This window comes from Gossypium hirsutum, chromosome A02 (genome assembly GCF_007990345.1).
Source record: "Gossypium hirsutum isolate 1008001.06 chromosome A02, Gossypium_hirsutum_v2.1, whole genome shotgun sequence".
NCBI lineage: Eukaryota > Viridiplantae > Streptophyta > Magnoliopsida > Malvales > Malvaceae > Gossypium > Gossypium hirsutum.
In genome coordinates this window covers 105,521,222-105,545,536 of record NC_053425.1, presented here as the reverse complement: position 1 = coordinate 105,545,536, position 24,315 = coordinate 105,521,222, and the positions used below count along the sequence as shown (strand labels likewise).

At 29.3% G+C, this 24,315-nt stretch overlaps 3 protein-coding genes across 3 annotated transcripts; 1 reads left to right on the top strand and 2 right to left on the bottom strand.

Moving 5' to 3' along the window:
• Window positions 1-9,680: 9,680 nt before the first annotated feature.
• LOC107931636 (cyclin-D3-2) lies at window positions 9,681-11,572 on the top strand. The gene is made up of 4 exons (XM_016863574.2): window positions 9,681-10,431; window positions 10,530-10,731; window positions 10,808-10,938; window positions 11,017-11,572. The coding sequence occupies exons 1-4, from the start codon at window positions 9,955-9,957 to the stop codon at window positions 11,290-11,292; spliced, it is 1,086 nt and encodes a 361-aa protein (XP_016719063.1). The 5' UTR covers window positions 9,681-9,954; the 3' UTR covers window positions 11,293-11,572.
• Window positions 11,573-16,701: 5,129 nt separating this feature from the next.
• Window positions 16,702-18,970, bottom strand: LOC107931631 (microtubule-associated protein RP/EB family member 1C). The gene is made up of 6 exons (XM_041080316.1): window positions 18,688-18,970; window positions 18,436-18,591; window positions 18,227-18,333; window positions 17,634-17,859; window positions 17,434-17,547; window positions 16,702-17,328 (listed from the first exon to the last, which is right to left on the bottom strand). Exons 1-6 carry the CDS (start codon window positions 18,793-18,795, stop codon window positions 17,050-17,052), a joined length of 990 nt encoding a protein of 329 aa, XP_040936250.1. The 5' UTR covers window positions 18,796-18,970; the 3' UTR covers window positions 16,702-17,049.
• A 1,841-nt stretch (window positions 18,971-20,811) lies between these two features.
• LOC107931691 (probable LRR receptor-like serine/threonine-protein kinase At4g37250) lies at window positions 20,812-24,060 on the bottom strand. Its single transcript, XM_016863631.2, has 2 exons — window positions 22,286-24,060; window positions 20,812-21,661 (listed from the first exon to the last, which is right to left on the bottom strand). The coding sequence occupies exons 1-2, from the start codon at window positions 23,904-23,906 to the stop codon at window positions 20,985-20,987; spliced, it is 2,298 nt and encodes a 765-aa protein (XP_016719120.2). The 5' UTR covers window positions 23,907-24,060; the 3' UTR covers window positions 20,812-20,984.
• Between the last annotated feature and the right edge of the window lie 255 nt (window positions 24,061-24,315).

Below are 24,315 nucleotides of genomic sequence, written 5' to 3'. Positions count from 1 at the left end.
AATCTATAATGAAATTCTTCAAAAAAACATCTATTTTGTTAGAATATAAGATATAGAAATTTTAATTTATTTTGATATAATTTATTTTTTTGATATTTTATACTATTATTAGTAGGTGTAATTGATAATCATAATCAAAGTGATTGCTTTAATTTTTTTTATTGTTATTCAATCATGTAATTAGAGTCACAAAAAATTCCAATTAACTTAATTAACAAAAATAAATAAATAAATTTTAAATAAATATAAAATCTATAAAAAAAACAATATAAAGAAAAAATAAATATAAAGAAAATGCAAAAGATGAGACTTGTATTTGTATAAGAAAACAATATTAATAAAAAATTTATTGATTTTTAAAAAAAAAATTATTACATATAAAAAAATCATTTTTATGTCATATATTCTAATCTCTTTTTATTTTATTTTATCTCTTTTTTTTAGAAAAAGAAATATGGAGAATATAGCAACCATTACATGGACCTTTCACCCTTTTTTTAATTACATTTTTCATTTGCAATGCTCTGTCATAAAGTTATTATTTTATTTGAGCAGTTAAAATTGATAATAATAAAAAAATAAAAACGAGCAGTCTGAGGTGATCCCTTACAAAACACCCATTACCCAAAGAAAAACTCACCTATCACCTGATACTCTATGGACAACAATGTTAGAACACGATAATCTATGATACAAGCAGGACCATGCAAATGTACCATAACAACTACCAACCTGCAACAACAGGCACATTTGGCACATAACCTCTAATTTTTTTGCACAACCATACAGTTGGTCACGTAGCATTATAAGACAAAAAAAAGCAACCCTCTATATAAGCTCAAATATACGAGAGAACATGACCTTATCTCTTTCGTATCCTCCTCGTTGATGCTCAATACCAACAATAATATTTTTACATTATGTTCATGTTTATTAAATATATTCAAACAAGTTGGAAATATGTAACAATCTCCAAAATAGATAATTTTGCCACTAAAGTATCAAATACTCTTATATTTATGATTTTTTTTCCTTCATTTCTTCGTCCTACAAATATATCAGTTCCTTCATGTGCCCAATAAATGTGAAATCTATAAATTGGGCAACCATTGTAGTTATAAATCCAACCAATTGGACTATTCCAATAAACAGAATTGGGCCAAGCATACAGGCACTATTGGGTGGCCCTTAAGATTTAGCAACAGATTTATTTATTCAAAACATATTGATGTCAACTGATTGGATCAAGTGGTAAGAAATTTGATAATTCTTCTTTTACCGATGTGACAATGAGTTATAACAACGTAGTGGAACATATAATAGGATTAAAATGTAAATAGAGAAAAATATCATAAACTATTCACACAACCAATAAATGTTAAGCGTAATAGTAAAGTACACTGTATTCATATTCGAATTTAAACTTGGGAAATGACATTGTCAGAAAGGTAAGACATGAACCTTGAAAAGATTAATATTTATAAATACTAAAACAGAAATGGAAAATGGTTCGATTAAAAATTTGTCAATATCCTCACGAGAATAAAAAGGTCACATGTTATATTGCAACAATTGTTGTGACGTTATAAGTTACACAACTAGTGTTCTAACGTAGCTCGATATCTCTTAGTAAAGTCTCGAACTCTCGAATTTAAGTCTTTTGAATGAAAAATAAAACATTCTAAGAATGTTTAACCTCACATTAGGATCTAACTCAATTAAGTTTGAATTTAATTGGAATTAAATATGTTGAATATGTAACTCAAAATATATATTTTTTAAATACAAAGCATTTAAATATTAATAAAAAAATAAGGGTAAACTACATTAATAGTCACTCAATTATTAGTATTTTTTTTGGTCACCCAACTACTCAATTTTGTCTTTCTTTTTTGTCACCAGCTAGAGGTATTAATGGGCCGGGCCAGGTTTGGGTCGGGTCTAAGTATGATATTAGCATACTTTATGCTTGTTCAAACTCGGCCCGACTCGAAACCTGGGACTAAAACTTTGCCCAAACCCGTCCATATTTACAAAAGATTAACCCAAGCCTATTTTAGGCCCGCCCATATTATTTTTAATTTTTTAAAAAAATATTTATATTTTTTTATTTTAATATTTAATAATTTTATACAATTTTTTATTTATTGAAATTTTTATATAGTCATCTTAACAATTTTTTTAATGTTTACATTAAAGTAGTATTATATATTTAGTATAAGTTTATTTTTTCAATGTATTTTAAATTACATAATATAAAATATTATAAACTTAAAATAGGTCGCGCCGGACTAGGCTCAGGCCTAATTTTTTTGTCCAAGCCCATTTTTTAGGACTAGTATTTTTGTCCAAAACCTCCTGAATTTCGAGTGAGCCTGAGTAGATAGCCCAACCCATGAACAGGACTATCACCAGCTAACTAACAATGACAGCTTTTAAAATTGGCATAGTAAAAACTTTAACCCTAAACATTTATAAATTATGTCAATTTAATCTCGAATCTAAAAGAATTTAACCCTCAAATATGCAGTTTAATTTTTTTTTATAATTTTAGTTTATTTGTGACCGCTCCATTTAAGGACTAAACTATTTATATTTGAAAATTAATATCATTTTCATCTAACAAAACCAAATTGGTTTTAATGTTTGTTTATATATTTATGAGAATGGATGGTCAAATGAATTGTTCACCATTAGCTAACATTGTTCCTTCAACAAATGACAAAATGAAGACCCACAAAATATTGGGAGCATTCCTTTTGGAAAAGTCAATGATGCTTCCTTATGCAACATGTCAAATGTGCAACGCATGCACCCACCAAATATATATGTATCATTACCACCATTGGTCCCCAAAACAAATCATTTTACCTCTCTGGCAATCATAAATTCTCTTTTATCACTTTCCAACTCTTCACCTACAAGTTTATATATATATATATATTAATGTTTGAAACATCATGAATTGGATAGTCAAAACATATTATTTTACAATTTTTAATAATTTTTATATAAGTTTTTTTGAGTTATTAAGTGATTGCGATCTAAGTTATTGTGTTAAATTTTTAACAGTTCAGTCAGTTTTATCCTTTAAAAAAATTTAATTTGATTAAAATTTAAAAATTAGGAGCTAAAGTGACAAAAAGAAGTAAATATTATGGCTAATTTTGTTGTTATGCCATGTATATGGCTTGGTATTTGTTGCATTGATGGTTTATAATTTGCATAGTTCAAAATTTAGCTCTAAACGTTTACATTTTTTTGTCAATGATCTTTATGTTTTTAGTTAACTTTTGCCCTCGACCTTTTGAAAAAAGTTAAATTGTTGTTCTTTTAGGGAAATACTGACTAAAACATTAATATTTTTAAACATGGCAGGTCGAATGGCAATCCATATGCGTGTATTTTATGCTATTATTTTTCTTAATTTTTTATTAATTTTTTATGAACTTTTTTTTATTTTTTAATTTTTATATATTTTAAAAATTATTTGTCGATGTGACATACAAGACAAATAGTGTTATGTCAGTATGAAAGTATACATAGACTCAGGGGTGTAGCTAGGGGGCTGGTAGTGGTAGGGGCCCCGTCCCCCTAAAGTGGAAAATTTTCCATTCACTACCTCTAAAATTTTTAAAATTTTAAATTAATAAAAGTAAAATTACATTTTGACTCCTTTAAAGATAATAAAAATTTAATTTAATTCTTTAAAATAGTATAAAGATATAGACTATTAAAATGGTAAAATTGCATTTTTACCATCGAAAATGTTACAATTTAATTTTGGCCTTCTAAATGGATTTTCTTGCTTCAACCCTACATGGACTATCATGTGAGTTGCCACACCAATATCGTTAAATAACTAATGTTTTAGTCAATATTTTTGTTTAAAAAGTGATTTAAAGTCTTGAAAGGTTGAAAGTTAAATTTAATTAAAAAAAAAAGAACGAGGATCAAGATAAAAATATATAAAAGTTGAGAAGCTAAATTTGAAATTATTCCTATATAATTTTATGTAGAGTCGGTGAACAAGATGATTACACATTATTAAACATGAACTTAAATAAATTGAATTTTAAAATTTATTAAAATATGTCATTATATTGTTAACTGCTGTTTATGACTATAAATTATACACCATTCGTGTAACAAATATATATAGGTTAAAATCTGCAGTTAGTCTATGTACTTGTACAGAATTTAAGATTTAGTCCGTATACTTTAAAAGTTAAAAATTTAGTCCTTCTACTTTTTCAATTTAAAAATCTTAGTCTATTTATTATTATTATGAGTAGTTTCTATCAAAATTTTTTAATTTATCATATTTATTTCCCATCAATCATATGTCATGTCATATGAGAACAATATAATCAAAATTCCAAGTTGACAAATATTGAAAAATAAATATTTACGATTTTAATTACTAGACTAAGATTTTTAAATAAAAAAAATGTAAGACTTAATTTTTAGCTTTTTAAATATAAAAATAAATATAAAATTTTATCAAAGTACAGGGACTAATAGTATATTTAACCATATAATATGTAGTATTACCTAAATTTATGTTCTTGCCGGAGTGGATGACGTAAAAGCAAAGCAATCCTTCATGGCCGAAAATAAACTTGTTAATTCCACAATAAGTCCTCAAACTATAACTCAAAATTTAAAACGCTCATAATCTTCAAGGCATTCTAATTGAATCATTGAAGTATCAGCATTGTATCAAGTAGGTCTTTTTATAAACCTAGCCGTCAGTTTAAACGTTAAATGTTGTTCGATATTGAGCTTTTTAAAAACATTCGGATCTAATTTTAAATATACGTCACATGGACAATTTAAAATTTACATGTTAATGAAAAAAATCAATTTTATGATAAAATTTCTAACAAAATGAAATCTAGCTGTGCACAGGGGCGAAGCCAGGAAAAAATTTTAGGGGGCGAAATTAAATTGTCTATATCTTTATAATTTTTGGGGGGACAATGCAATAGAGGTGTTCATGGGCCAGGTCGGGCCGGTTCGGGTCGGGCTCAACTAAAAAATCATACCCATTTATTGGGCTCAGGCCTGGCCGGGCCCAAAAAAGGGCCTAAAATTTTGCCCAAGTCCAACCCGGATAAAAATACTAAAACTCGAACCCGGCCCTCCCGTATTAATTTTTTATATTATTTAAAAATATATATAATATATCAAAATACTAAAAATATCAAAATAAATATTTCCCAACAAATTGAAAATAAATTTTAAAAAATATGTAGACTTAAATAACACTAAGATAAATGCAACTTAACAAGCAAATGCCTCTAAAATAATAAAAAAATTAACAATAAAATAAATTTTATACAATATCCAAACAATAACAACAAAATAATAGCAACATAATAGTAAAATGGTAGCAAAATAGAGAAAATAACAAAAAATAGCATTCAAAAATAAAAAAATGCAGATTTTTTTTTGTCATTTAATGAATTTGGGCCGGGCTAGGGCTAAAAATACTTTACCCGAGGCCGGCCCATTTTTTAAATGGGCCTTTTTTTGTTCAAGCCCATTTTTCGGGCCTATATTTTTGCCCAAACCCTCCCATATTTCAGGCTGGCCTTTGGGCCGAGCCGAGTAGCCCGACCCATGAACACCTCTACAATGTAAGGGCAAAAATGATAAATTTTCCATTTTAAGGGGGCCGGGCCCTTGTCAGCCCCCTATATCCACCTCTGGCTTTGCATGTTAAATAATATAAAGAAACGATCCTTTTTTTTATGAATAAAAAGAGGAAGATAAAAGTCTAACGACAACACGATTAATGCAACTCGAACCTAATTCACACCTGACTAGATGAAGGAGGTTCAAATTCAAATTTAAATTTTTCTTATTGATAATAATTAGCTTCAACTAAATTAGATTTCAATTTATTTTTTTCCCATTTCTTATTCTATTTGAATTAATAGGAAAATTAATACAGCTATATTTCATTTTTAAGGGTTGTTAGGAATTTTGTCATAAAATTGAATTTTCTTTTTTTCATTAATTGATTTACGTTTGATGTATCTACTTCGCTGATAAAAGCGTTTAAGAAATTACCACAGTAATTAAATACTTTTCATAAATACATATATCAAATCATAATAAATTAAAAGTTTAATTTTGATTTTCATGTATTCAGTCACATCGCTAAAATTTAGTCCTTTGACCATTAAGAGATTGAGAAGTTTATTAAATTGTTGATAAACACATGAACTTTTTCGTCAAATTTTGTTAATTACTTACATATAAATTACTGATTCTAAAGTCAGCAAATTAATGATAAGAGTTAATAATATTATTCAATTACATTAATTTCTCATTTTTTATTTAAATATGAAGTCGAAATTTTAATAAATTAAAATTGAGAGATTCGATTCTGATAAAGTACAAAGATTAAATTCACAATTAAATTTTAAATATTAATTTATTTATATCTCCATATGTTTATTAATTTATCAATAAACTTTTTGTAATTTTTTGTTTACGATAGATTAATTTATTCATTTTCGAATTTAAATGAACTTAGAGTATTTACATTAATTAATTTTTCGATTTGTAAATATTCAGCTCAAGCCACATTAAATCGATTTGATTAATTTTGTTCAATTAATTTAAAAGCTACAATTGCGTGTAGATATATGTAACTAACCAAGGCGTAGTTAGGGGAGCTTGCAAGGTTTTGAGTCTTCCTAAAATTACACTTTGACCTCTTGAAAATGATAAAAATTTGATTTAATTTTTTAAAAAAATATAAAAATATAAACTATTAAAATAATAAAAATTAAAATTTATTTTCCATCCTAAAAAAGTTTTCTGATATTCATCCCTATAACTAACTAAACATAGTCATTAAAAATGTATTAAGTGAAATATATATATATGTATGTATGTATGTATATATTTCATTGATTTATTTAGATTCATCCAACAACATTGATTTATGAACCTATAATGGTAACAGTGACATGATGTACTAAGAATTGCTTAAAATAGTTGTGAAAGTAATTAAATTTGCAACAGTACTATTTAAAGTGGATATTAACTATTATATAATTATTATTTTATTATTCCATTGTGAAATGTTGATTAATGGTGAGGAAGAAAATATATAAAAAAATATTTTTTATATTATCATTGGAGTTTTTAAATTCTATAAATAATGTTAGTGGGTGATAAATATTTATACGAATATAAAAAAATACATATCAATTTTTTAAGATTATTTGTGGAATAAAAAAATACATTATCAACATACCAAATAGCGGCCATAAAAAAAACTTAAAAATAACTATAATATTATTCGATTCAATTTGATTTTAATTTAAGTAATAAATTTAATGCATTTTGCCTTTTTTTTCATAGGACATAAAATTACAATTATATGTCGAAATATTCAAAATTTCAACTTTAACCAACAACACCGAAATCTTATTTGTATTTAGTACAGTTTTATTAGGTATAATAACTTATTTGGCCCTTCAAATTTTTTTAAAAAAACTATCTTCTAGCCTTTAAATTTAATCACTCAAAATAGATGAAAAAGTTAAAGATTTGTTAACCTTGTTGACATATGACATACATATGCACATATAATAATATGAAAAAAATATTTTAAAATATTTATTATTAACATTCATAATAAACTACACATGAATTAAAATATTATTTTCTGTGAATTCAGTTGTAAATTTAAACGTTAAATGTCAATTTAAATATAATGAAAAGCGCGTATTTACAATTCATGAATTAAATTATGAATACGTGTACACATTGTAACATGCTAAAATTAAGACAATGTTAATAAATTTACGAGAATTATTTCATTTCATAACATGTTAGATCTAAGTTATGTATTCAATAAATATACATATATTTATAATTCGATCCACATATTTGATATATGCTCCGCGTTAAAATTTGAAATAACATTTAATGCTTAAATTAATGATCGGGTTAGTAGAAAAACCTTAATAACACAATTCTCAATTAAAACATTTAGAAATTTAAAAATCAATTTAGCATTCGAATCATTGCTTGATGGTATATCAATTCATAAAAAAAATTATTAGTTAAAATATACCATAAGTCTGGGTACTCTTCGTAAATTTAAAATTTAACCCTTCTACTTTTTAGATTTAAAAATTCAGGTTAAATTATTAACATTATTAAAATTATTTTGAATTAACGTAAGTTTTTGGTATATTTTAACCATGTAAAAAATGTAAAATTTTCATCTACATAAGTACTTGTACTGATTTTTTTTATTTTTTATTTAACTTGAGGACCAAAAAAGAATAAAAAAAACCATGCCTTTTTCAACTCCCAAAATGACAGACTTCCGTTTTTAAACGGTCAACGCATACCCCCGTAAAACTTTTTTTTTAAAAATAGCATCCCTCTTAAGCGCGTCTTCCTCACATTGAGTGGAATACTTTAGATATTCAGAGCGTGTGGTTCACGAAAATTTCTGTGAAAGTGGTTGTATAACAAAGTGACAGAATTGGGAAATCCATGATACCTTTTTGGTATGATGTAAGAAAAATTCGCGATACTAATCGCTTCCTTTTCCTTTTCCTTTTTATTTAAATATTAAATATTAAAAATAATTTACTTAACAATAAAATAATATTAATTAAAATATATAATACAATCAAATAATACTTAGTTATATAAGAAATTTTTATAATTTAATTAATATATTTGGAATATCAAGAACACCCTTAAAATATCAATATTACTTTTATTAACTCCAATAACTTCAAAAAAATTTGAAAATATAAAGTATATATTATTAAAGGGAAAAAAAGCTGAAATAATAAAATTTAAAGTTTAATATTCTTTTTTAATAAATAAAACTAATGATTTTTTTTATAACAAAAATTTTTGGTTAAATTTTACAATTGATCCCTATATTTTACATTCTCTTCTACTTCTCCCTCTGTTTTCCTCCTTTCTCCCTTCTCCCTTCTCCATATTCTAATAACGGTTTAAGAGCTACCTCAATTGATTTCCGTGCAACTAGACCCTTAAATCCATCATGTGGTTAAATGCTACATATTAACAACCTTTAGTTGACTGTTTGACATGATTTACAGATACCTCATGTTTAAAATCTCAATTTTTTGAATTAATTATTAGATCATTGAAGTGAAATAACTTTGCATATGCCTCATGTTTAAAATCTCATTTCTTTGAATTAATTATGTGGAAAACAGAGATGAAGAATGGAGGAAAACAAAGGGAAAAATAGAATGGAAAAAAAGAAAGAAAGTTAAAAGAACATAAAAAAGAAAAAATATTAAATTGTTTAAAACAAAAAAAATATGAGAATCAATTATATAATTTAACTTAAAATTTTTGTTTGAAATGATGATTTAACATGTCACGCCAGCTTACCATTATACCGTTAACGATAATTAATGACTCAGTGACTAAAATGTTACAACACGTGTAAGTGATTAAAACGTAACATTTCAAACATAAACGACTATTTCGATAGTTTACCCTTATAATTATAAACCCTTAGACAATAAGACAAATAAGTACTATCTACTTTTATTATTTTGATTTCTTTTTTGCACATTTTATTTAAAAACATTTATTAAACATATCTAAATCTATAAAATAGACCCAAACATTTATTATAAATCATTTTCATAAAAAAAAAACATTTATTATGAATTTTCAATATTAGACCGTAAATTACGCCTTTTTTCATTCATCGTATCCTTCTTTTTATTTCCATTTTAAAGAATTTTTTTTCTCTTATTAGTATCACATAGTAAATATATATATATACATACCCAGATTCAAAACTATTGTAGAAATTGTTGGAAGAGTGAAACAGAAAAAAAAATGAGATTGAGATTAGCTTTGTTTTTTATGATATTATAATGAAAGGAGAGTATTTAAGTTCTTCTTCTTTGAAAACCCATGGCTCAGCAGATTCAAATCTCATCACCATTGATACTCCAAAAGCTGTATTGTGAAAAAGAAGAAGAAAGCTTTGAAGACGACAATGGAAGTGAAATTTGTGTTGAAACAGTGAAAAAAGAGACATTTTTACCTTCATTCTTCATTGAAAATGATTGTTTCTTTGAACAAGACGATGAGTTGTTTGTTTTAATGTCTAAAGAGAAACAGACCCACCATGGGTACATTGATGTTAACTTAAACAAGCCACTGGTTTTAGCTAGAAAGCAAGCTTTGGGGTTGTTTTTCAAGGTCAAAGAACACTATGGGTTCAATGCTTTAACCATGGTTCTTGCTGTGAATTACTTCGATAGGTTCATTTCAAGCTTGAAACTTCAACAAGACAACCCATGGATGAGTCAATTAGCTGCTGTTGCTTGTTTATCTTTAGCTGCTAAAGTTGAAGAAGCTCAAGTACCACTCCTTTTAGACCTTCAAGTACGTTACAATTTTGTGTTTCAAAAAGCTTGTTATTTGGTTATGAAAGATGGGTTTTTCATCTTCTTTTTTGGGTTTTCTTTTTCATTTTTCTTTAGGTGGAAGAATCAGACTATGTTTTTGATTCAAAAACTATACAAAGAATGGAGCTTTTAGTGTTATCAACTCTTCAATGGAGGATGAACCCTATAACACCGATTTCCTTCTTTAATCACATTACAAGTAGACTTGGATTGAAGTCTCATTTACATTTTCAATTCCTTCATAGCTGTGAACATTTGCTTCTTCTTGTCATTACTGGTAATTTAGTCCAAAATTTCATCTTTAATTATACAACTTGTGCATTTTATTCTAAAATTATTCAACTTGATCCCAGATTCAAGGTTCATGCTTTATATACCTTCAATCTTAGCTGCTGCAACAATGCTACATGTTATTAAAGATATTGAACCATGTCATTACGTTGAATATCAAAAACAACTCATTGGTGTACTCAAGATATGTGAGGTATATAATTACTTTGGGGTTCTTTATCATTGGATCCTGATTGTTTTTCGGCTAATCCCCGGTTTCGTTTTCCGACAGGATGAAGTAAATTCGTGCTACGAGCTCATCTCGGAGTTACTGGAAAGCCGAGGCCACAAACGTAAGCGTAGATTGGTTCCGAGCCCGAGTAGTCCTAATGGTGTCATTGATGCATCTTTCAGCAGTGATAACTTGGTTGATTCGTGGGCTGTGACAACGTCTTCGGTTTCGTCATCGTCGTATCCACAATTCAAAAGGAGTAGAGCACCGGACCAGCAAATGCGGCTGCCGTCAGTAAACCGTATGTTTGTCGATCCGGTTAGTAGTCCCCGTTAATAGTAATAAGTAGTACTATTAGACATGTCATTTGTAGGATTCCTTTTGCTTATATTGTTGGTTATTGTTCTTAATGTATGATCTGTATGTGTTTAGTTATTTATTGCCTTTCCAAAAATTGGCTATAACATGGGCCGGAAATTGATCGATATCGTTCGTTGGACCGTCGTAGTAGGTTTCTCTGTTTTCCGATGGAACGAAATGCATGTTCTTTTATGATTCCTCCAATGTATGATTGTTGAACAAAACATGCATCAATGACATTCTCTGCATCTGCAAATATCTCTGTTTTCCTACTTTCAGTTTTTTATTAGAAGAAGTATAAGGGACGTTAATTTCTTAGGAGTCAAATTATATTTTGGTCTCTTTATTCAAAAGATGGGTAAATTAATTCTGATATATTAAAGCAAAGAGTAAATTAGTCTTTTATGTTAAAATTCCATTTATTCATACTATTAAAAACTGGCGTGACTAATGAAATAATCATATAGTGACATATGAAATGCCACATGTACCTCATACTAATGTATAAAGACTAGTTTTTAACAGTAGAAATAGATGAAAGTTTTAATAGAAGGACCGGTTTGCTATTTTATCTAACATATCATGATTAAATTTTTTTATTTTTTAAATAAATGAGACAAAATGCAATTATACTCTTAGTAAAAGGATTTCCATGATATTTTTACCATTTATGATCATATATTTTACAATAGGTTTTCATTTTTGAGCTTGAAAACCCTTTATTTTAATGTGATACGCTACGAAAATGCCAAGTAATCTTTTTCCCATCGCGTAGTATCTTTCATGTATTTGTGAATCTCGAATTCGAGATCATTTTTCATCTTAAAAGCAAAACTATAATGTCAATCTATATTAATTATCAAATGTCATCAAAATTAATTCATACAATAATAATTCAAGTTAATTGCAGACTATATAGATTATGAGATTTCTTTCAGTGTTTTTTGAATTGAGCTTGGAATTGATCGGTATACCAGTTTGATAAAGAAATCAAATAAATTTTAAATAAATCGTTTGAAATCAATACAAAATCAATGATCCAACTAATTTTTAAATTTTTTTATTAATTTTTATATATTTTAAACTAATTAATTATTATTGAACTGATGATTATATCAATTATTATATATTTTTAAAACATTAATTTTTATTAAATTTAAATTGAAACAAATAATTATGAGAAATTTCAAATCAATCCCTATGGAAGTCAATTATTATTTTTTGAGGTTACCTAAGTGGCAGGGAAACAAATATGATTGTGCGACTACACTAAGTGGTTTTCGTAAGTTTGAAAGTGACACAATTTTTGCCCACTACCAATTTTTGAGGTTTCACTTTCACTTTCACCTTCCTGTACCTGATTTTGACACTTCAACCTTTGCTGAAAAGTCAAAATACTGCCTCATATATAGGTTAAATATAGATATATATATTTCCTTTAATATTTTTAATAGGTTAAAATATGTTATATAATTTTTTATGAATTTAATTGATTTATATTTATATTTTTAACTTTAGATTCAATTGCAAATTTGTGTGATATTTTAGAATTAAAAAAAAAACTCTTACTTAATAACAATATAACTAAAAAGTGGTATTGTAATGAATTTGAATTTTACGAAATAATTTTATCATTATTAATAGTTGGACATGAATTGTGAAACTTAAAAATTAGAAAAGACTAAATTCTTAAAAATAAAAGTATATAGATTAATTTCTCAATTTACGAAGAATATAGTGATTTATAGAATATTTAACTTTTTTTAAATAAAAAAAATCATTGAAGTTATTTAATTTGTAAGATTTCAAAATCTTCTTAGCAAATAAGATTAAGAAAAGGAATTATAATGGTGAAAGAAATAACTAAAATAACTATTTTAAAATATTTAAATTGTTATAGAATTGTTAACAAAATGTACTTCAAATTTTGTTGATTTTTTTTTTTGTAAATAGCATGTATTTAACAGTGAGATAGTTTTAATTGCTATAAAATCATATATAACACCAAAAAAACTCAAATTTTATTTTTGAAAGTAATAGCTATAAAATTATATAAATGATAAACTGAAGTTTTTACAAAAATAAAAAATAAAAAAAATAACAAACAAACAAAATGAAATTGTTATCATTTCAAATTGTTAGAGTTGTGATCCAAATTCTTATTAAAATAAAATACAAGTGGCAAGATAGAAAGATCCACGCTACATAAAAAGAATCCATATAGAAGTTTATTTTCTCTGTTTGATATTGATTTGAACAGGTTGTTTCAACCTTACTACATTATTTTTATTAGATGTTGATTAGAATAAGGTTCTAAGCCTATAAATAGACACAGTCTATACTCCTTATAATTATTTAAATTTGACATAGTAAATTTTCTTCTCCTTTGTCCATGATTTTTTCCTCGAAAGGATTTTTACGTAAAATTTGTATTTGATTTTTCTTTCATTTTTTTGCGATACATTGTCATTATCGACATTCTATTTTAATATAAATTTAAGTAATAATACTTGTATAATTACAAGTATTATGATCAAATATATGTTGAATATTGTTGATACAAAAAAGTGGCGTGAACGTAATAATAAATTTACATGATGAAGGTGGAAAGTTGTAAGTTGGAGATGATGGAGTTGGATAAAGCAAGAAGAGAAGGAAGGAGATGATTTTGGTTATTTAAATAGATTGACATCAAGTCACGAGCCTTTTTTGATATGTCAATTAATCGGTTTTTCATTCATTAATCTCTTGTTAATTCGAGAAAGTGATGTGACATTATTGAATTGTAAAGTATGTAAATAACAAGTAATAGATATCTTGTTGAAATGGCTAGATTATCAAGAGTAACTAACAATCTAGTAAAATAGTTCCCTTGGGAAACAACATTGGCAAACTAGGTTAGACAATAGAGGTAGTAGTAGCCATGGTTGTTTGAACAAATCAAATTGACTAATGGAACAAGTTGAATCAAATGGTTGAACCAATTTTGTTTTTTATTTTATAATTTTTAATGATTTATTTAATCGAATCAATTTAACTACTAATTAAGTACCGAAAATCTTGGCATTAATTTAGAAAAATTAGATGTTAGAAGTATTCCTAGTAAGAGGTCATTAATAGATGGTGATCCTTCTTGTGTATATGTAACAAATATTAATATTTAGAAAAATGAAAAATGGAAGAGAGATTTAAATTAGTGAACTTATTGCAACTTTATAAATGTGGCAGCTCAAGTCACTTAATTTTCTTGGGCATAACTTCAAACATGAAAAACAAGGTCATTTTCTTATAGTTTGGTAGGAATTCATGGGTTGTCCTTTTGGATTCAATATTTTGTCTCATTTACTCTAAGGATACATGTTTAGGTTTTTAATCAATTTGGTCCTTGCTTTTAAAATTTTATGACCTAAAAAGACACTACATTACAACCACTCGGTTCAACACAAACATCAATTTGAAAAATAACATTCTTCATGGCTTTTATTTATTTTTATTATTTTAGGTTAAATTACAATTTTGGTCTCTCTACTATACTCCAATTCAAAATTTAATCTTATATTTTAAATTAACATAACCTGATTCTTGTATATGTGTAATGTTCTTAATTAGTCCATTGTTATAAATAACTAATAGTGGCAACTATTAGAACAAAAATAATATTATAAAAAATAATGATCAGATTATACAAAATTTAAAATATAGGGACTAAATTTCAAATCTAAACTTTGTAGTCGAATAAAACCATAATTTGATTTTCTTATTACACAAATAACTTTACTAAAGCTAACTGTTTTACCCAAAATCTTTAAAAACACTGATCTGTTAAAAGATTTATCAACTCCATACATACAACATTTCAATAATTTCTCTCTCCTTTAATACTTTCATAGACATTTTTTGCAAGCAGCAATAAATTGTACCTACCGGCAAAAAAAACAACTGAATTGATGACACCAGAACTTAGAAGTCAAACAGAGTTCTCCCCTCCACATCTACCTAACACTAAAAAACAGTACAATCGGTGTTAATTTCACACAACTGATTCATCCAAACAGTGCTCAAATCTCTGTTACGCCATAAAAGCCGAAAGAGAATTTTGGACCATGTAAAAGAGAAAACTATACCCTCCTGTCTTTTTTACCATGACAGTAATAATCGAATGCAACTATTTGGATAACTAAGTTAAATCTCTACTAACGAATAGACATAGAGAACTGGTGACTGCTTTTTAGAAACGGGGTAACTTTTTCCCCTTTTTTCCATAGCTTAACCTGAGCACATTCAAGTGTCAGATCACATCAAATCTAGTGTATGGCCCTCTTGAGTCTTGTGAGTAAATTTAATAAATTTAATAAATGTTGTCAGATTATTTCAAGATTTTAAATTTTAATTTTGATATAAAATATCTATTAATACAAATATAAAAAGTATAAAAATTAAAAATTATTAAATTAAAGAATGAGTTAATGTATCATTTAGTATTTGAATGACTTTGAAGTTTTTGGTACCCAAACAAAACAAAATATCTAGGGCAATGAATGTTTGTACTTAAACCAACATTAAATTTAAATACCTAAACTAATATTAAAGTTAAACTTAATGTACTAAATTAAACACTAAATTAACTTTAGATATTTAATAGTATATTAACCTAAAGTACAAAAACTAAAATTCACACCGCATAATAAAAAACTAATTACAAACTTTAACCCTATCAAAACATGGTGGAAACTGGTGTCTGCTGTTTAGAAATCGGGATTTTTTTTCCCTTTTCATTTTTCACAGCTTAACCTGAGCTCATTCGGGTGTTAGATCACATCAAAATCTAGTATATGGCTCTTTTGACTTTGTAATGGTTATATGGCTTTCTTACAACAAGAAGTAATGCTTTTCAGGATTTGGATTCATTCACTTGTTTTAGTGTAAAAAATTTTACAAACCATGACCCACAAAAATATGTCACATAAACAATTATCCAATAAGTAAATTTTTTCTTGGTTTAGGGTTATGTCTCTCTAGCTATGTTCGCATACGACAAATATAAGTATTAGACACAAATAGTTAGCAAAAAGCTTTAACCTGTTCAAAGTTAGGAGACTATAAATGATGAGGAATAAGAGGGAAACTAAAGGTAAATTTATGTCTGGATAATGTACAATATAAAGCCAATGACAATAGTTTTTGATCTCACCTTGGCCTTATGGCAAAAGCCAGAGCTTTTATTAGCTTTTCCTCATGACCTGTTTTTCCAAGCCTTCAACAAGAATTAAGCACAATGCCTATATTAATCATATAAATACCAATCTGTACAACAAAGACATTATAGACAGTAAAAACAATATTGTAAACTGCAAAAGCATTGGGCAATCTCAAAAGAAACTATGATTCATTCCCATGTATCACACCTTGTATTTAAAATTTAAAAGCCTATATAATTCCATAACAAAGAAACATCTAAAAAAGGAGAGGTGTCTAGCTAAAAATGAACTGAAGCAGAATGGATATGCATAGAGTAGCATGTTATTCTTACATCTCCTAGTGCACAACATGATCCAATTAGACATTGCAAACAAATTCGGATGAAGGATTATATCATGTCATGTCCTAAACCTTCCTAGACACCCTTGGTTGGACTACAGAAACAACAGATAGAATTGCAAAATATACGGCTAAGAGATTTGACAATACTGTATTGTCAAGCAGGTCTTGAGAAGTCTTTTAGTTGGTTGCAGGTTAATAAGTCATTAGAGGTGACCCACTGCAGTGAACATCAGATGCATCAGTTAGCCTTTGCCTTGGAGACAAGGTAATGATTCCGGCAGCATCTACATCAGTGTTCAAAATGTTTTTCCTCTTCTGGGTCTCAGAACCGGATTTCTCTTCCGATGCCTCAGCAATTGGACTCAATGCCTCTGCTTCCTTGGGGTCAAGTGACAGCATGGCTTGAGCTTCAGTCACTACTGATGCGTCGCCATCTGTAGCATATAAAATCCTTTTGATAGCTGCAACAATCTGCAATAACATATAGTAAAACATCAAAAAAATCAATTTTAATGACCCTTTTTACTCCATATAACATTTCTCTAATCTAAATCTGAATGTCAAAAGAGAAAATACCGGGGAGTCTTCGATTTCGGGTGTCTGGCAGAGAATCTCAATGTCTCTCAACTTTGCAAAGTAAAAATCCCTCTCTTTCTCAAGACTATCCACAGATAGCTTCAACTCAGTAATCTACATTGTAAAGCAGAAAACATAAATTCATCTGAACTTTCTTTAAACTAATGAAATTATCAATTTGTTCCATGAATATAAAGTACCTGTTCATCATACGCAGCCATTGATGTAGATGGTTTGGATGGTGCCTTTGCTGATTGATTAAAAGGGTTCACGGTTGAAGCAACATCGTTGCTGTTCCTTCGAGCATGGGAAGATGTAGGTCTAGGAGCAGCAGTTGAACCCTTGGTTGAGGATGGTTGTGGTGCTGATTTCTTGCTTGCTTCTTTTCCTCCCTTAGAAGCCTCTCTCCTTTCTACTGGATTGTAACTACATGTGACAACAGCAGAAACTCACCCATAGATCTTCTCATTTCTTTTAATTCATATGATATACAAACAGCTAAAGACCAGGCCTAAATGCAAGTGTCAAATTCTGAAAAACCTTAAATTCAAGCATATTGAAACTCTCAAATATGAGTAAAACTATTGCAATCTGTCATACTGGTGATGGTATAAATATTAAAACAATAATGCTCAATTCTAACAAAGAAATTGGTTCTAAAGTCATATAGAACAATTAAAGTTAGCCAAGTTTCCTAAAATTTAATACTAAAATTTATTTAAAATTGAATTAGGCAAAAGAAACCATTTGCATGATCTGATTAAAAGTAAAGCAACGTTTAAAAGAAATTTACCTATGAAGACCGCCTCCATTAACCGAATCACAGTATCTTTTCATCCATTGCATGAACTCCAGATTATCAAGCGGTCTTCCTTTCACCAGCTTGCTCACCTCAATATGCTAAAGCAATTAAAAAAAGAATTCAAAACAAAAAAAAAATCAAAAACCAGAAGAAAAATAACAATAAATCCTCAAAAAAGATTAAAACAAAACATAAAAGACCTTGGTGATTTTGAGTTTGTTAAAGACATCTTGAAGCACTTTGTAATTCTGGATCATCTCGTATTCGCTCTTGGCATCGAAATTGACTTTGTGCATCGGCACCATCCCTGGATGAACCGAATCCATCAACTGACAGTGAACGGCACCAGAACATGCCTGAAGAAACCAGATCCAAAAAAAAATCATCAATAAATCGAAATTTTCTTGATTTACATTAGAAATTAGAAAGATTTAATGATTAAAAAAAAGAACCTCTTCGACTTTGGAGAGATTGAGATGGAGAGTGGTGTTGATCCAAGCAAGGATCTCAGATCTGCCGACGAAGTAAGCACCGTCCATCATTCCGATGTTCGTCGCCATTGCTTTTCTCCTTCAGGTAGGATGACAATCGAAGCGCTATGTCTTTTTCTTTTTCTTTATGACGCTGCTATTGGTGTAACAGAGAGAGACGTTTGAAAAGGTTTTTAAAATGAGAGAATGGGCGGGATCTTTTCCAATTCAAAAAACATAAGGGCTAAAAATGGAAAACCAGACCAAATCTAAATTTGATATCTTTAAATTTAATTTATAGTAATATATAATACTATAAAATAAATATTAATTTTTTATTAAGTTGTTTATATATAAAATTTTAATAAATGAAAATTTTTTTAAGTGAAAAATATATAATTATTAAATTTAAGTTAATACAAATATTAAGATATCACAATTTTAATTGCAAGTGGTACTATATGAATAATTATATCCATAATCAAAGTTTCGTGTATAGATTTGAATCAAAATCAAATTTTCGTATATGTAATTATAATTGTAATATACTTTGTTGATTTAGCCTAACTCAATCGATATACTTACAATTACAATCATAATAACATTCGAGTCAGGTCGTTGGATTAAAGGATTCCGAAAAGGGTTAAGGGTAAAGCCCAATTTTACCCAATATGCATGGGTTGCTTAATTCACGCTAATGCCCAAATTCATCGGACTATCTCAATCCTAGCCTATTTTTTTATTTTTTTAGATATAAAATATTTTAAGATTTTGGAAATAAAATAAAACAAATAGATTTAGATCTATGTAGTAAAAAAAATCATTTTTTATGCATTATATGTAGGTACATTAATTTGGCAGTTTTAATTTTAAAATTTTAAAATTTAAAATTTTAATACTTGCTAAACGTGAATTGTGAAATTTATTAAATTCTATTATTTTCAAAATTTGATTGCGTAAGCATATTATTATGTATATAATATTATGTCAATTTATTATTTTCACGTATTATTTAAATGTAAGAAAATCAACTAATAGATTATCATTGGAAATTTAAAAATTTGAAATTTAAAAAGTATAAGGATTAAGATTGATACGATTGAAAAATATATACTAAATTTATAACTTCACACATGGTAGAAAACTAATAGTAGGATGACGATGGAAGAATATTTAAGTAGGAAAAATGAAAGAATGTGAAGAGAAACAGAGAGAAAGAAAAACGAGATTTCAAAGAGCAAGAGTGAAGTAGAAAACCATGAGTATTTTCATAACTGCCTCACCTCTTTCTGATTGGTCAATAAAAGGGTGGGTAACGGACAAAAATTAACAACCTAGCAATAACAGAAATAATCCTCAAAACTTGCCCTAAACTCCCCATTTTAAGCACTGATCTAATCCCCCCTTACACGCACCGTTTTCATTAAAATGCTAATGTAAAACGCTGCGTTTGGTTACAATACTGAAATTAACAAAAATACAATAGCAACTAACCTTTATTACTAATTACCCCATATCATAGAATTTAACCAAATGATCAAGACAAATAGTAAAATATAATCAAATGAATTTAACTATTATTTTAGGCCAAGATCGGAAATTAAAATTTCAAAAAAAATATAAGGACTAAGTTTAACCAATTAGAAAAGTTAGGTCAAAAACCTAAGGTTCAAATTTACTATTAATTCTTGTGCTTTATTAAAATTATATATTTAATCCATATCCTTTAATTGGGTTATTTTTAGTCACTGCACTTTTTAAATTTTAAAATTTCATTCTTCACCAAACAATGACTATTAAATTCACTAAGTTCTACTATTTTTAAATTTTAATGCAGCAAACATATTATCATATGTGTAATGTCATGTCAGTTTGTCATCACATAACACATATCATTAGCTAAAAATTTAATTAATGGATTAATAACTGTAATTTATATTAAGACTGAAATTTTAAAATTTGAAAAACATAGTAACTTAGAATGATTAAATTATAGAATATAAATTAAATATACAATTGTAGACATAATATGTGTACAAAATTTAACCGAATAACAAGAAGGATTTGATCTTAAAGTTAGCAATAAATATTAGTGCCACATGGAGAAAGGTTCAACACATGATGTTATGCAATTTCCAACTAAACACAAACTTTGAAACAAAAAAAGTTAAAATGAAAAAATTAAAAATGAAAACCCTATAAGTCAATCATCAATCATTACATACACTGTTGTCTACAAATGTAATCTCCAATTTTGTGTTGACTTTTTTTTTTTCAAATCAGTATCCAAAATAGTGTTGTGAAAATGAAGTTGAAGAAGGGATTTTATCAAGAATTTGTACGGCTTCTTTCATTGAAGGTCTCTTTTGTGGTACTGGAGAAGCACAATTGTACCCCAACGTAAAACAAGCCAACAATCCCTCTTCTTTGCCTTCTAATTCGCCCCGGATCGGCGCATCGGCCATCCTCAACGCCTTGATTTTATCTTCGATCACGATCCCATTCCCTTGACCCGACTCGTCCACGACTATGACTTTCCCCGTTAGAAGCTCTAGCAGAATGACACCAAACGCGTAAACGTCCCACTTGGGGTTAGGCTTGAGGCTCCTGAGAGATTCAGGGGCTCGGTACGGTGATAATCCGAATGAGCTTGGGCTTGGACTCGGACTTGGTCCAGTTAGGTCTTGGAAGCTGTCTCTCGATGCCGTCGACCTTTTGCTACCGAAGTTTCGAGCCGAGACCCCGACTTTGGTACTTGTGTCGCATGTTACAAGCCTTTCGAGACCGAAGTCTCCGATCTTCGGTTCCATGTCGGGGCCTAACAAGATATTGCTCGGCTTCAAATTGGCATGTACGTGTTTCTTGTCATGGAGATAAGCTAGCCCTCGTGCAACACCTTTGGCTATCTTTAGCCGAGCCTCCCATGGAAGATGACAAGGTGACGAGCCAACTTTTCCTGAAAAAAAAAAAGAATGATTGTAAGAAAAACATTTAAAATGTTTAAAATAAAATTATCGTAAAAAATAGTTTTCACCTAAAACTTATGCCAGTCAATTGAAATTTTTCCCAAAAATACGTAACTTTTTTTTTTGTTTTAGATTTTATATGAAAATTATCATACATAAAAGTAATTTAAGATTAGGGCCAAATTTCGAAACTGATATGGACAAAAAATTTAAGGATCAAATTGAAAAAAATGATGAAATTCAGGGATTAAAAATTACTTTATACCAATTGGATATTGACACTTTAGTTTGACTTTCCCATGCATTAAACAACAATGCTCAGTTTTTCAACTACTCCACCGTCACGGCTCGAGTAATCGTGCGCAATTTAGCAAATACCCACGTTAGTTGTGCTATCGTGCGCATATGTTTCCCTTGGAAAATGTGAGAAAATTGAAAAAAGAGAAAGCAACGAATGGGTAAAACAAATGTCACGTTAATTTCTTAGGAGTCGGGTTCGAATTTTGTAACGATATTACTGAAAAAATGGGTCAATTTTTTTAAAAAATAATAATAATATAAATTGTAATGAAAATTAATTAATATAAATTATAAAACGGAACGGAGTAACTTACTGTAACGCGAGTTGGCGAGGCTGCCATTTGGGACGAAATCGTAAATAACAAGCTTTTCATCGACTCCCCAATAGAACCCACGAATCTTGACCAAATTAGGGTGCACCATTTTGGCGATAACTCGAACTTGAGTGTCAAAGTCTTTAAATCGAACCACACTATTCTCCCCGATCCTTCGAACCGCTAAACAAGTCCCGTCTTCGAGCACCGCCTTGTACATAATACTCGACCCCGTGGCACCTAAAATGTAAGCTGACGCTTTAAGTAAAGTTTCGAGTTCGAGCTGGTTTTCGCCATCCACGGTCACTAATGCACCTTTTTTATCATGTTCATGCATTCCTTGCCGTTGACTAGCTTGACTTTGATCTTCTTCAGAAGGGGTTTCAGATTCTTCATCGTACTCTTCTTTTGTGTTCCTCAAACACGACCATCTTGTAAACCCTCTGGATTCCGACGACGATGATGTCGTTGACCAGTTGTCGTTGACTGTGTCGTTAGCTGTTTGTGTTACTGTGGTGGTTTCAACTCTTCTTTTGTTCTTTAATTTGTGGATGATGAAGAAAACCATGAGGAAAAATCCAATCCCTGCTGTGTCTCCGATGATGATTGCTACTATGGTTCCTGGTTTAAGCCTGTTTCGTCGTGGTTTTTCACCGACGGGTGACGGACCAGGAGTGTCGGCGAACTCTGTTGTTTTCGGAAAAGCTGCGATCGCCGGAGGAGAAGATGACGGTGAAGAAGTTATAGGACAGCTACGGCCGGTTATTTCGCCGCATAGATGAGGATTCCCGGAGAAAGATTTGGGTTCTTGGTTGTTAAACACGTCGGAATCCGGGATTTCTCCGGTGAGATTGTTGAAGGAAAGATCGATGGTGGCATTGGTAGGGATTTTCTCGGCGAATTGCGACGGAATTTTCCCGGAAAGCCTGTTGTAAGACACGTTCAAGTACGTTAAACTGTCACCGCCGAAATTCTTAGGCAAAGAACCATCGATAAGATTCGAAGAAAGGTCTAAAACTTGAAGAGATCGAAACCCTGCCGGAAGATCACCGGAAAAATAATTGTTCTTCAAAGAAACAACAGTTAGATTCTGGATAGTAGTAAGAGTTTTAGGCAAAGTCCCACCTAACTCATTGTCGGAAAGGTTAAGAAACCGCAAACTTTGCAACCGTCCGATAGTTTCCGGCATCACACCGGACATCAAATTATTCGACAAATCAAGAAACCGAAGCTCGGTCGCATTGAAAACCGATTCTAAAACCGACCCATTAAGTGAATTGTTGGACAAATCAAGGCTTTCGAGGTGTTGAATGGAACCCAGATCTGACGGTATCGAACCGACGAGCTGAGAACTAGGAAGAGAAAAAGCTGTAACACGAGACTCGCCCTCGCCACCGCTGCCATTGGTGTTGCTACAAAAGACGCCGGTCCAAGAACACGGTGTCTGGTCGGTGGAGTTCCAGTTTCGTAGTGCTTGTAAAGGGTCGCTGAGAATGGATTTTTTGAAAGACAGTAAAAGAAGACCGTCGACGTTTATGCCGGAACCTTGAACTGCAAGAAAAGTAAGAACGATGAAAATTGTGGAGTGTAAATGGAGTTTAAGGCTGAAGAAGGAAGTCATGATTTGTGGAACTGATGATCCCACATTTCTTCTGTAAGGAGAGAGAGAGAAATGGTGATATAAAAAGGAGAAGAGATTATGAGTAAGCAAGTAAGGCAGTGACTGAGATTTTTATAATTTATTCCAAGTTTCGTTAAAAAGGAAAATAATAAAATCTATAAAGATATGACCAAATGTGTATAAATTAAAAATTAAGGCTTCTTTTATTTTGTTGTTCTGAAAATTTTTATTTTTATTTTTTAGATTGGGACGAAAAAAAATGAATTTCAATTAACAAGTTTGACTTTGGAACTCGTCTAAAGGTGTCGAAAATTGGATCCATCGATCAATCAAACTGGGAACTAATTAGTACTCTTATATGGAATAAGAGAAAAAATCGATTTACTCATGAATCAGTACGAACTAATTG